Source organism: Rhodnius prolixus, unplaced genomic scaffold (assembly GCF_049639745.1).
Source record: "Rhodnius prolixus isolate KJV_2025 unplaced genomic scaffold, Rpr scaffold_7, whole genome shotgun sequence".
In the NCBI taxonomy this organism is placed as follows: Eukaryota; Metazoa; Arthropoda; class Insecta; order Hemiptera; family Reduviidae; genus Rhodnius; species Rhodnius prolixus.
Genome location: NW_027411582.1, coordinates 5,291,078 through 5,305,547, shown reverse-complemented (window position 1 = coordinate 5,305,547; position 14,470 = coordinate 5,291,078). Strand labels below are relative to the sequence as shown.

The following is a 14,470-nucleotide window of genomic DNA, read 5'->3' as shown; positions in this document are numbered from 1 at the left end:
CTTTTACTGTTGTAATTTGAATTACGGAGTTAAAACGAAATTTCGGTCTTGAATTCGTCTTACGTGATCTTAAAGATGGCTTATTGTATTGCTAAAATTGTTGGAAAAAAGTAGAAAACTAGAAGTAACACTTTACTAATCAATTATGATGATCTTTCAAATTATATTTATTTGTACCGTGTTTATGAGAACATTTGAAATTTTAGTAAGAATTTAACGTGTTACTCAAATTTGAAACCTGAAAATTATAGTAAATGGTCGTTTTCTGAGCGTTCACGCCAGATTATTAATAAACATTTATAAGCGTGAAAGAAAAGTATAAATCTTTGGCCACATCTCTATAAAGGTTACATTAAAATATTTTGGAATAACTGAATTTATAATTTTCTGCTTTTAAAATATGTGAAATATTTCATTTAAATTATGGACGGTTGTTATGTTATATAAGTTACAGCTATGTATGTTTAGACCTGCCGCATTCCACGGAGCAGGTATAAACTTCGCCCTTCATACTTCATATATAATTATTTAAGAGGGAATCATTAGAAGTATCTCCGTTGGCTAGTTGAAACTTTGTATCCCAAAAAAGATACTTGCGGAAATTATGTCGGTATTTTTTTTTATTCCATTTTAGGTTTAAACGCAGGTTACGTGTTTAGTGCTCTGGGTTTCCCTTTGAATATTTCGGGTTTGAATATAGAACTCCTCTTTGATTTTATCTTCTTACACCTCACTGTCCGATAAAGAGGCCGGCCCTAAATTGGGTAAAAGCCCCTGATCGCCAATAACCTCAGAGTTAACGCGCCTTAAATTAATGGGATGGGTATAACGCCGATGATTTTAGGAAAAAATCTGCATGTTTTATGGATTTTCCTTCCATTTTTGCCGAGTTCAGAACTGAAAAAATGCTTCTGGGTTCTAGGAAGAACGGCGACTCGGTAGTCTGAGATTATCATTTCTTAGGGCAGATATACTCCCCTCTCCAAATGACTTTATTTAGGTTTGCAAAGAAGTAGAGTGAGTAATGTTTTTGAGTCAGACCGTGGAAAGAAATTTTTTTTTTTTTCAGTATGTGTAATGTTGTCAGTAATAGGATTGGTGTCCGTAAGAAGCTTGGGAAAATTAACGTACAAAGAAAACTATTCAACAGATCGTAATGACCATACATTGTAAAACGGGTACCAGTATAGAAAGAAAATTTCATTTTTATCGACGCGATCTTTGTGCTTAGACGAGAACTTCTTGCCCTAGTACTTCAGCCGTATAATTAGGCAAACTAGTACACCAGCTAATAGGGATGGACGAAGCACTTCGCTTCTCAAAGCTCCAGTGTGGCAGTGTATGTGCTGTTAGACTATGATACCCCCAGGAATGCAAAGAAGAAGTGGTTAGTCTACTTTCCCCTTCCCACTGGAACAACACCCTCAATACTATAGAGCAAAAACTCCCGAAATAAAATGACACGAATTTGGGCATGAACTCCATTTACTGAGCCAATTATCATTCTATAAACAGCAAAATTTTTAAAGAAAATTTGATAAGGTAGGACCTTGAAAATTGCAGTACGAAAAAGTCGTAATTGAATTTTATTTTAAATTTAACCTTTAATATGTTTTTAAGTGTTTATTTATATCACTTTTATTATACATTCATATTTTTATTCCGTTTATCAAATTAGTGATATAAAACTTATTTTGTTGTGATCTTTTCTCTTAGAAAAAACAAAATAGTTAATAAATTAATTGTTTTTGTTCAGTTCTTAGTTTAAATTCTTTTTTATTTGTTGATTCTAGGATAAAAAATAATAATAATTTTATTATTGGCAGCATTAAATAATATTCCATCATCAACATTTACAAACTTGTCGGTTCGCTAGTGGTAATTAAGCGAGATATCATGTTAGAATTTTGGGAGATTTTTTTTTAGTTGTGTCGTTTACAGACTCTCGCATACGTGCAGGCGCCCACGTGCACACCCTGAGAGAGATAGTGTGTAAGAGGGAGCGGAGTAGAGGGATATGCCTGTTACTTGGCATGTTAGGGTATTTCTCAATGATTTATACGTAATTCTGAAAGCATTAGCATCTTTTGTACCCGAATCTCTTCTTCAGGATATAGAGTGATATTGGATATTGAACTATTTATTATTAAAAAAGGATTGAATGTGAAGTTCCTAGATAGAGTTTTTGGCCAAGTAGGAAAAATATATTGCGACTAGAGGGTTTAAAAGACGTATTTACATTGGTCATATTCTCTTATCTTTTTTTCTAACCAGCTGTTGATTACGTGGATTCTGAAACCTCAAGAGACTTTATTTTGATTTTTTTAATGAGAACCCTCCTTTAAAAAATAGAAACAGACGTGCTAAATCCTCTTGAAAAGATGTAGGGAATAAATTTAATAATATTTGTTATGAGTACTCAGACAGAAGTGTAACCAGTTTTTAACCTTCAAACAAAATTCCCTTCTCAAAAAAAAAAAAAGAAGATTTTAGAGGCTTGGTGGGGATGAAAAGTCTAGCAGGCTTGTTGATAGAAAACATTCTGTGTGTGTATTTGCTGTGGAAGTGGTCACTATCACGGAGCGTTGTTTTGGATTCGATTTTCCTTTTTTGAACAACGTATTTTCCGGCGAAAATCAGCATCATGGAAACGAAAAAGACTGCTGTAAGTTTTTGTTCGTTTTTATTTTTTGTTTTCTATATTTAGTAGGGTTTTAAAATTATTTTTTAAAATTATCGGTTTTTTGTTGAAGTGTTATTTTCCTTTATTGTCGATTTGTCTCAGTAGTGAGTTAAATGATTTTTACCCTCCTAAGAGGATATTGTACAGTCAGTAGATTTTCAATTTTGTGTTTCCACTGGTTTTGAGATCGTCGGGAAAAAATCTGTTGTGTGAACATTCCATGATTCTCTGATTCATACCGTTTTCTTCCCTCCGATTTTTGAATAATATTACACTCTTGTGTTATTGTAAAGGTTTTACTCTGAAATGATTCCAATTTTTCCCCGAGAACAGCTCAAAAAATTTACTTTTATACAAAAATTAAAGTTATAATTATTTAGGCTATTTATTTAAAACACAATTCAAGCATTAAGCAACATATTTAACCCTCATTAATAATATATAAATCGACTGGACTGTATTTTCCAGTGTAATGGCACTTTATTGGCAATACTGATCACTTCCCTCACCCAGAATGGTATTACAGTATTTTCTGTTCGGTAATTTTTTTAAGGAAAATAAATTTCCAAATGCATAGGCACCTATATGATTATCAAGTGTTTAGAATATTTCTAAAATTAAATATTCAGTAGTAAGTTCAAATATTTCGTTTACTCATGGTTTCGAGAAATAGCCGTAGATGATACTTCCGTTTCATCAGGATAACCCAAACAGGAAAGTTTGCACGAAATTCCTTAAACGGAAATATCAGTTTATTTTTTCTTTCCTTTTCTTAGAAAGAATTATTAACAATTTTTCATGTACACACAGTAATTTGTTTCTCCATCTATCTTGCACTCAAGATTCCTGCGAAATTTGCTTTTTTTGCTTTCCTTTCCTTCTGATAGAAGAAGTATTGGGAAAGTGTCCATTTTACGAAATTAAGTTTTCCTCGGAAACCTCTCTGTTTTCCATTCCAGGGGAGTTTCCTTTCAACTGTATTTGTTGTACCATCTCCTCTGGTCTCGAAGTGCCAAAGTTCTCGTATCGTAATGCAAAGGTTGCAATGAAACAAAATATTTCTTTTTATTTTTTTTTTTTTTTTAACAATCAACATGATGGTAAAAATTAGTTAAATCTTAAGATAGGCATACCGTTGAGTCTCCGCGTTCCGGAGAAAGGCGTAATCTTGTCTAATCACTCAAACGTGACATTTCTCAAGATTCTAACTCATGCCTTTTTTTTTTTTTTGTTATCTCCGAATATTTGAATCATACTTATTTTTTACTAATTTTGTCAGTTTGTTAAACCGAACATTGCATTAAAACTTAACATTAGAGAAGATAGTTTATTCCAATCTCTCCCCCCCCAGAATGCCCTAGAATTCATTTCCAAGAAAAACGTTACAAATCAAAAATCGTAGGAGCCGATCGCCTTCTAACTCGAAATTTTAACAACCCGTTTTAAGAATAGAGCGATAAATTATACCAATCCAGTACTTTCTGCAATTTTTCGTTTTTAAAAACTACTTTTTTGAACTTACTAGATAGATCTCAAAACTTAAGTTTACATTGTGTAACTCAATACAGAAAACTGGATAAGTTGGTAGTGAGAGAAAATAAAAAGCACTTGTTTTACCATCTTGCTATCACTGTCAGAATTAAAGTTTGGTGTTTATTTTGTAACTTTGATGACACTGGCGCGTTAGATTTAGTTACACATCTGTAGTAGTATGTTGTAATAACCGCAGAAGGCACTAGGTTTATGCGCAGTAGTAAATAATTAGTTGTTGTAATAAGGAAAAACCATTCGAGGAAGGCATAATTCTAAGTTAATTATTGTAATAGATTTATAAGTAATTATCTATTTATTATCCAGGAGATAAAATGTCAATAAATTATCAACTGAGGTCTGATAATGAACGCTTCCAAGGTGGGCGGAGTCAGATAGAATAAAGGCAGGCCTCAGACAAGATTCAGTTACTACAGATTGTGACTTTATTTCCTCTTGCTGTTCTTGATGAGAGGACGTGTTGCGATTGGTCTAATTTTCGAATTTAACCTCGGAAATGACGGTTCTGAAATCCCCTTGAGTAAAAAAAAGAAAAAGACTTTTACAAATTGGACCTCCCCCTCTCTCACTCTCTTCTATGTTTGGCCCACATAATTAAAAAACTAAAAAAAAAAGCCGTATATTTGAATTAGATAACTGGTTTAGATGTCTCCGTCGGGTCTGGTCACTAAACTTATAGACAAAAATCAGCCAACTTGTAGCGTCAATTTACTGAATCGATTTATTTTATTTTTTCAAGTTTGTAGATTTTTTTTTAACAGTGCGTGGTTTTCTTTGATCCAAACCCAAGTTTCTTCACAGTGTAGTTCAATAAACCTTTAAATTCCTTATTACAATCGGCTGCAGATTGTTACGTTGCCCGTACTTAATGAAATAGTATAATAGAATGTAAAAATTATCACATTTAGTAAAACGCGCTTCTTTTTACTTACTTGTAACAAATAGATAGAAAATAGTCGACACATACATCTCTTTGTTCTAAATATTTTATTACAGAATGAAAAGAGACTGAATGATTAAGGTAGCTGAATGGTGAATCAAGTGTCAGTATATCAGGGGGAATCATTTAAACAAAATTAACTTCAGAACATTTTTTATAGAAACTAAAAAGTACTGTTCGTACTGATGTTGAAATGACCAAGAGTTTGTTTTTGAATTCAGTACTGGTGCAGCCCGCCAACTTTTCGAAAAAGTTGCAAAAGGCTTTATAGGTTATATAACAAAAGTACGGTGTTCCTTTGATTTTTTAATTTAAATACTCGATTGAGGTGTTTCAGATATTGGTTCGAAGCCAAATTTCAGCCCATCATTGATTTAATGAAATTAGACTTGAGCTACCATGACTAGCGGAAACGGTTTTTCTTTTTTGGTGGGAAAACAGCGCTGATTCATTCGTTCCTAGTTAAAATTCCCAATCAAGTGGCCATTGTTTCAAGAATTTTACATTTGGCCGAAGTATCAGTTCACAGAAATTGTTACAAAATCAGTTAACATTGCAAAATATTAGTTGATTCTGTGTCTATATTCTATATATAAACTCCTGACATACATGATAAACCTATCTTTCAACATTATCTGTACAGTAGAGATTTAAGGTTTCCCCAGGTTTCTCATTATTTCTAACTCAGGAGACCTCATAAAATTTGTCTCATAACCTTACAAAGATTAAGAGAAAGTAAAAAGGATTTAAAATATTACAATGAGCCATATATCTTCTCAGACAAACATGTGTTATCTTGTATTGATTATTTGTATTACCGAATTCGGATCTATTTCTACTCCACTCTTAATATCTAGTTTAAAAACAAAAATATGTACATCCTTTTTATGTAATCAGCGACTGTTATCTGAATCTGATGTACCAACTATGAGAGAGTTGTTTACTACGTTCATTTCCCCACCACTGAGTTCTTGCTCTCTGTGGTTCTGTTGTCGAGATTTCAGAGCTACACCCATTCTCTGATAAAAATAGCTCCTTTATTATAAAATACGGATTTCCTTTTTCCCGCAATGCTCAATTCGCTCTTTCACTCCACAACTCTTTCAAGACTATTTTACAAACATTTTGATGCGTTTTTAACTATCTCTTGCCAATTTGCAAGAGATAGTTCTTGATTCGTGTAAATTTTCATTTTCACTGGGTTTTGAATGTCTGAGTGGAAAACAAAATTATTAAAAATTAGTTGCGTGTGTATGAGATGAGTGTAATTCAAAAAACGGAAAATTTCAGCTATTTGTCAAATAGATGGATGGATCCATCAGGAGTACCTCTTACTTTTAAAATGTAATTGAAAAAAAGTAACGATGCACGTTGAAATTTTACTTATTATTACTACCAGAAGTGACGATCTGCTCAACTGATGAATGTCAAGTTTGAGCTTTATGCTTAAGTTCAATAAACACTATTTACGTTCTCTTTCTGCTATTAAAGACTATTTCGAATTTGAATTGTTTTAGGAAGTGTTTTTAGAAATTTGTCTTTTTTGCTCGGCATAACTTAAACACGGAAAATCAAGGAAAGTAGGCCCCATGGTAGACAAGCGGTTAGAGGGGAGGCCCACAATTGGGTTTGATGCCCGGTCTCGGCCTTTGATTTTATTTCATGTTTAATATGAGAAATTTATAGTAAAGTGTGTTTGTTAGAACGCCTCCGTCCACAACACTTAATTTGGTAGCTGTACGTAAAGCCCGCCTGAACAAAATAGGCATTACTTTACTTTACTTTCAAGAAAAGTTCAAATTTGACATTTCGAATTGTATCACTATGGTATAAGCTTTTAGACAGACCCCATTAAGCAGAATGGCCACCTCACAGAATTGAATTTTTTTTAAAGATGGAACACTTCTCTGATTGCGTAGAAATAGATCTATTCTTTTATTTGAAACAATTGCCCTGGAGGGTCTTTGTTAAGGCAGTTCTGGGAGTTATATGGATTAAATTCCCTTTAAAGAGAATTTAAGTTTCTGCTTTTTAGTGTAAAGATTTCCATAAAAATTTTATGCTTCAAGGAAATTTCTGTCCGTAAATCGCGGTAAAAGAAAGTCATGTGAGTGAGTGTTCACACCAGATTTTTAAAAAGTTTTGTAGTCAAATATTTGCATACAAATAAATTGTATATTAATCATAATGTATTTTACTTATTTTACGACTAACTTTTGGTGTTAATAAGATAACAATAAAAGTAAATAAACCAATTATTAATTAATTTGTCGCAACAAGAAGAAGGAGATAGTATAATTCACAATTATTAATTATAATTCAAATAATTCATATTATTCTTATAAATTTCATAGTTCCCTGTTAAACTCTGATAATGGTGTCCAACCTGATATACAAGTTATAACCTTTATCTTAAAAAATACAACCTTCTTTGTAATGATAGCAGTAGCAATTAGTTCTCTAACGACTGTTTGTTTTTTAATCATTATTAGTTGTTTTTACGCGTTAATGACAACCGGAAAATTATTAAGCACTGAACAAACCAATTACGGAGCAACATGTTCTTCTCAAGTGGTTTTTTTTTTATTTTAAGATCTTTTAAAAGAACTGCGTTATACATCTGGAGAGATTTAAAGGAACTGGGAAATTTAGATTGTCATTGAATGAACAATGAATATTAGAATAAAATATTTTTCTATTCTATATTTTACCTTAGTCTTAGAAACTACACTTCAAATTGGAAAAGTCTCTCTTGAGGCCCATTTGTACATACAAGTTTTAAAAGCATCCATTTTTTCTTGAGTAAGGTAGAGATAGATTCAAAATGTAGTAATCTAGCTACAAACTAGGATATCTTCAAAGACGCCACAATCACCGAAGCTGTTCCTATTCATGCTTTAAAATCTGATACTAAATGCTTGTGTTATTGATTATTCCAGGTAGAAGAGGAGAAAGTACCTTTACAGGGGAAGATGAGACAGACTGTTGGCATAAGTCAAGCGACTTTGGTGTCCGATGGCACTAAAGCGTACAAAGTTCCTCAATATATTGCAGCCTTGATCGTAACCATCGGCGGACTGGCAATGGGCACCATACTTGGCTGGACTTCACCAACTGAGCTGCCGCTGAAAGCTGGTCAATATGGATTCGAGGTGAACAATTCAGAGTTTCCGTGGATTGGTTCCTTGATGTCCATTGGTGCTATATTTGGTGCAGCTTTTACCGGTACAATTACTGATAAAATAGGTCGGAGGACAACCATTATTGGGATAGTAATTCCGAGCGTGGTTGGATGGGCCCTCATGATCTGGGCTGTCAATGTAAGTATTGGTTGTGTAATTTTATATTGTTAGTGCAGATTAACGTTAAATTTATTCACTTATTATTATTTCAATAGATTAATAACTATTTTTAATGATAATTATTATAATTTTGTTACAATTATACTAAATAGTAAGTTCCTCAGGCTGGAACTTACCTACATATTTTTAACCACTAACTATAAAACAGATTATTAAAATATGTGTTACCAATGTTAATTAATATTGGTTTAAAACATATAAGTTTAAATTTAAAGTACACCAGTGTTTTGTGCATTCTATGAGAGTTAAATACACGTATTTAACAGAAAGTGTTTAGTATTATAACACATTTATCAATTTCGCAGCCTTATATGATGATGGTTGGGAGAGTGATACTAGGTTTGGCCTCTGGTGCCTATTCTGTCGCCTGTCCAATGTACACGAACGAGATCAGTGAAGTAGAAATCAGAGGTACTCTTGGCACCTACTTTCAGCTTCAAATCACCATTGGCATTTTGTTATCTTACGTCATCGGTGCCGTGGTATGTAATAGCTATAACAATAATAATAGTTTTATTTGCTTTTAAGAATGAGTTAATCGGCAATAGGTAAGAAATCTCTTTAAATAAATGTATAACTTCGCACTTTATAGGTAGATGTGTATTGGTTATCAGTAATTTGTGCCATTATCCCGATCCTAACGTCAGTATTGATGGCATTCATGCCGGAAACGCCGTATTACTTATTGATGAAAAATGATGTACAAAAGGCTCGTCAATCGCTGCAAAAACTTAGAGGAAAAAAATACAACATTGATGGAGAAATTGAACAATTCCAAGCTACTATTGAAAGGGTAAGTGTTTGATTCCCATTTATTTTTTCAATTTTTAATTAGTGAAATTAACTCGAAACTTCATTCTTCATAAGTATGAGATTTCCAATTGGTATCGCCTATATATTGATATTTGATGAGGCTTTATTACAAATCTGGTGCTAAATCTCATTTTTTCTGAAAAAGATGGTTAGTTCTATGTAATACATCATACATAAGGAGGGAGCTTGACGTCACAGCATCCCTCTAAAAAATCGAATGAAAGCAAAGTGATAAACCTAACACATGTTCAATCCAAGTTAAAAAAAAACTTTGCCCAGAAATTGGAATAGCTAGGTGTAGTGATATTCTTGTAGAGTTCAGGTTATGCATACAGTTCATAATGTATTGATATGAATAGAGTGCAGCATTAAAATCGTAAAATTTAATAAATCGGCACTTTTAGAAGACAGCTTAACTTCTCTCCTAGACTAATCAGTTCACCATCTATATGAAAATAATAAGAACTAAATAATATGAGGTAAATTTCCAAATATGAAGAAAATTGACTGATCTAAAAGTGCCGTTTAATGAAAAGATTTTTCATTATTTAAAAATTTTCACGAAAAAAGTTTTCTATACGATTTTCTTTAATACATGCTCCTCCAAATGACACTTAAAATTTAACTTTATGAAATGTCTTTTAATAAACTTTAATCTGTTCTAGGTTGCCGCTGAAAAACTTTCCTTCAGACAAGCTTTCACAACAGTGGCAGCAAAACGTGGTCTTGCCGTTGGACTAGGTATAATGTTCTTTCAACAGTTAAGTGGCATTAACGCAGTCATTTTCTATACGTCACAAATATTTCAGGTTTGTATCAAATAAATGTTAAAATATTAGATTTTTTCTCTTATCAATTAGAACTAAAATTAAAACTATTAAATTTAAATGATAACGTACTGAAGCATCAGTACCTTTTGAATCGACAAAACATCTTTTTTTTTGCTATAATGTTAGCGATCATAAACAAAGTATACAACTTTTTTTTAATTCAAAAAAATAGATTTTTTAGCAGAGAAAAAATTCATAAATTTACTTATTACTGTACTAAAAGTATTAAAAAAAAATTTAATTGAGACTGAAGTACGATTTTAAAAGAACTAAAGATAAGACTGTTTCAGAATTTCAGAAAAACAAAATCACTTTAATCCTAAGAATGTTAGAATAGTTGTTCTTTTGAACTTTTATTTCAGCAACACTTAGTTTTGGTGAGATTTCTGTTAATAGCGCGTTGAAATTCTACATTTAGGAGAAATAAATATAGAATTTCAACCCTCTATTATAATAAAATTCTAAATTTATTATTTTCTGAAGAAAGTTACCAAACAATCCTGGAGATTTCATCTTTCTAAACACAAATATTAATCTTCACAAAGATCTCAACACCCCTTATGTACAATACTCTTCCTCAGTGTTCTAATCCCTTTGTACAGAATCTTGCATCTTATAACATCCCTTATGATTCTTTACTGACTGAACTACCACTATCTACAAGAGTTTCTTCTTGACTAACTGGTTCACGCAGAGTGCTATTATTAGATAATAATCTTATTTACTTATTGTTTCTTTTTAATATTGAGAGTAAATTTCTAAAAAAAAATCAAGAGTTTTAAAATTATCATGTTAAGTTAATTACAACATTTTGTTCCTTTTTTATCAGAGTGCTGGATCCAAATTAGCCCCATCTGTGGCCACAATTATCGTTGGCGCTGTAAGCGTGGTAGCTACATACGTCAGCACCCTGATGGTGGACCGCCTGGGCAGGAAACCGCTACTGTTCATCTCTGACCTGGTAATGGCCTTATCGTCGTTGGTACTTGGCATATTCTTCTGGATACAGACGCACGAACCAGAAAAAGCGACCAGCATTGGTTGGTTACCAATTGCCTGTCTTTCAGTGTTCATAATCGTATTCTCTATAGGTTACGGTCCAATTCCTTGGATGTTAATCGCGGAAATCTTTTCACCAGCTATCAAAGGCCCTGCATCTTCCATTGCATGTCTGTTTAATTGGGTCTGCGCTTTTCTAGTCACTCTATTGTTTCCAATAGTAAAAGATGCTATTGGTTCTGCGACTACGTTTTGGATATTTACGGTGATTTCGTTTATTGGTACGGCTTTTGTATATTTCTTCGTACCAGAGACGAAGGGTAAATCGCTGGACGAAGTAGTGAAAATATTCGGCGGATCATCGAGTTCGTCCAGTGATGCCACTATTGAAGCCAGTGGTGAAAAACGCCACTGACACCAATGTTACCATTTTTGTCCATTTTATCTGTGAATTCCATTAGATTTATGCCCTACTTACCTTTCTTTTTCTTTTTAGTATTTTCCTTGATTTTATTTGTTGCCTCTGTGGGAAAAGACTATACATATGTTGTTTGCAGGGAATTTCAGGACATTATAATACGTATACCTGATGTATCTATGCTTTCGGTAGCTTTTTCTTTTAAAAAGGCGAAAAGGGTAAAGGTGAGATCGAGTTCTTTTGAGTTGCACTGCACTGAAAAAGGACTCTACATTTATCAAAGCTAAGAATATAAATCAAATTAGATTGTAGAAGTTAAAATATGTCCATTTTATCCTTTTAGTAAAGCTAATATCGGCAATGTTTCACAAAAATCGAGCTGGGACAGGTAGAGGGGAGAATAAAGGAATCGCGTGCGAACCACAAGAGTATTTCTCCATTCCATACTTTCTTTAAACTTATTCGTAACTATTCGTGTTGTGTAACTATTAGTTCCTAGGTTTCAGCTTAAGTGTATTTTAGCTTCCACGGATCTTTTTTGGGCTTCTATCGAACCAATTATCAAGCACGCATAAATTATCAGGAAATCATAAAAAAAAGGACTTTTTTTCCTCACTAGCCTAATTTGTGCTATATGTTCTTCACTTACTTAAGGGCATTCATGATGTTAAAAGATAAAACATTGGTTAAGCGTAGACTTGTTCAGTGGGGTTAAGTCAGTACACACAATAATTACAATATAGCATTCTAACACATCGGTATGGTATTTGGATTAATTTTGCACCATTCCTTGTCTATGAAGCCTAATGAGTCAAGTCAGTAATGATAGGCAGCAAGTAGAAGCTATCACATCCGGCTTCTCCAAAAATGGATGTAATTTTTAATAATGATAATGATTATATTATGTATTTTTCTAGTAGAAATCCAAATTATTTAATTATTTTAATTTAATTTAAAAAATAAATCACTAAAATATAAAAGTTATAGATTAAAAAATAAATAAATGGAAGACCAAAGACTTTTATAAAATAATAAGCTTGTACAGAATTTTTAACAAAATAGTAATGAAAGCTATAGAAATACATATATTTCTATTATTTTGAAAAATAAAAAAATTAGCTTCTTGGCCTTTCGGCTAAGGTAAGAAACTGTAAAAAATTAAGTGTATGTGAAATTTGTGTGTGATAATTTTACCTTTTTATAGGTGTAATTGTGTAAATAGCTATAAATTACAAGTAGCAATTTTTTATGTGTAAATTGAGTTAAAATAAAAACTTGTTTATGTATTGTATATAAACAAAAAGTAAATTTGTAAATTTTAGGAAATAATTTATCTTTTATATAAATATAATTATGGGATCTTTATTTGCTTTTGTCTTTTCATGTAGGTTAAAGAAAATTAATTAATGAAAGATTTGTTCTAATTACTAAGGACTGGTTTGTTGATTGGAGCATGGTGTGCAACTGTAAGCATTCGAATTTCAAACTATTTCGCAGAAATTCCAACTCATATCTAAATTAGCTCATGTTTCCTTCTAAATGGTTTGTGAATTTTGATCAGTCAAAGCAGTCAGTACTTAACGACATCAGTAAAAAAAAAAAAGGTATACTTTTGTTTGGCACCTTCAATTATTTATATAGGTACATATGTTGCAGGAATGTTGAACAATTCGATTTTTTTTTCACAATTAGAAGTATTTTCGAGAAAAAAAAAAACCCGGCAAATAGAGAAGTAGACATATTATGCAATGTTACTGAAAAGAACTTGTATTGATTCGAAATTTCTTAACAAAAAAACCTGTAAAAATTTATCTAATCTTATTGGACAATTTTAGTAATTTAGCAAAGATTCCATTGTACTTTCAAGTAAATGATAGAAGAGAATTTTTATTTTGGAAAGTTTAGAAATTTTACCATGGGTTTTTGTTTATCATTTGAAGAAAATAATGATTATTAAAGTTATAATTGATTTATTGATAATGAAGTATGTTTTATGATAATTCATTTTCACTAATAGCTTTTCAGTTTAAATTTTATTTAATAATCAGTTGTCTGATGAGCAGATTTCTGACCTTGTTAAGGATCGATCTGCTTCAAATAAGATGTAGTACTGGGACAGTTTGGTAGGAGATGTGATGATACAGGACTGAATGGACCAATTATTTTAATTGCAGCCTTTATTCGAAGCTCTGAGAGAATATTTCCAACCTCTTTAGATCCTGGAGATCCTTAGAGTATGGAAAAAAGCAACAATTCCAATACTTGGTCCATAGGATACTAACTCCCGTAGCAGAAAAACAAAAATCATTCTCCGGACCATAAAACAGCTCCTCGTAGTAACTTCCATTGGAATCTTTGCTGACTAAAATTGTATTCAGGCAGATTGTTTAAAAATCTATTTTCCAATATTATGTACTTGGATAATAATTTTTGCAGGTTTATTTTTTCATTAACATTACATAATAATGTTTAATTCTCAATTTTCTACTGCTTTATAAAAGGACCAATAATTTTGAAAAACAAAAATAACAAACTTCTTGCGACATAAATATATTTAAAGGTGCAAACCTTTTCAGTCTCCAGAAAATTTTATAATTTTGTTTAAAAATATCTATATTTTTTCTCCAAGACGATTTTTCCAAACCATATTTATTTTCAATCTACAAAATATAAATTTCATAGAGACTTTACAAAAAATAAGGTTATATATTACATAGGTTAAAGGAGCAAAGTTACACATCTGCTTGATAGATTTTTAAACGAACGCCAATACCAAAATGGATTATTTAGTTTGTTTTCCTTGACTTTACTAGATGGAGACATTCGTGAAAACAAACACGACTGTGCTCTAAAAACTTATTTTCTTATTTACTT

The 14,470-nt window shown here is 32.0% G+C and overlaps 1 protein-coding gene across 2 annotated transcripts; it reads left to right on the top strand.

Moving 5' to 3' along the window:
• Positions 1 to 2,063: 2,063 nt before the first annotated feature.
• On the top strand, positions 2,064 to 12,961 carry LOC141446468 (facilitated trehalose transporter Tret1-like). 2 transcript variants are annotated; one of them, XM_074112944.1, is made up of 6 exons: positions 2,064 to 2,665; positions 8,114 to 8,494; positions 8,842 to 9,018; positions 9,129 to 9,329; positions 10,015 to 10,158; positions 11,009 to 12,961. In XM_074112944.1, exons 1-6 carry the CDS (start codon positions 2,645 to 2,647, stop codon positions 11,591 to 11,593), a joined length of 1,509 nt encoding a protein of 502 aa, XP_073969045.1. In that variant the 5' UTR covers positions 2,064 to 2,644; the 3' UTR covers positions 11,594 to 12,961. The 2 variants fall into 2 exon arrangements, with proteins under 2 accessions (XP_073969045.1, XP_073969044.1); XM_074112943.1 differs by lacking the exon at positions 2,064 to 2,665 and adding an exon at positions 7,595 to 7,745.
• The last annotated feature ends 1,509 nt before the right edge of the window (positions 12,962 to 14,470 follow it).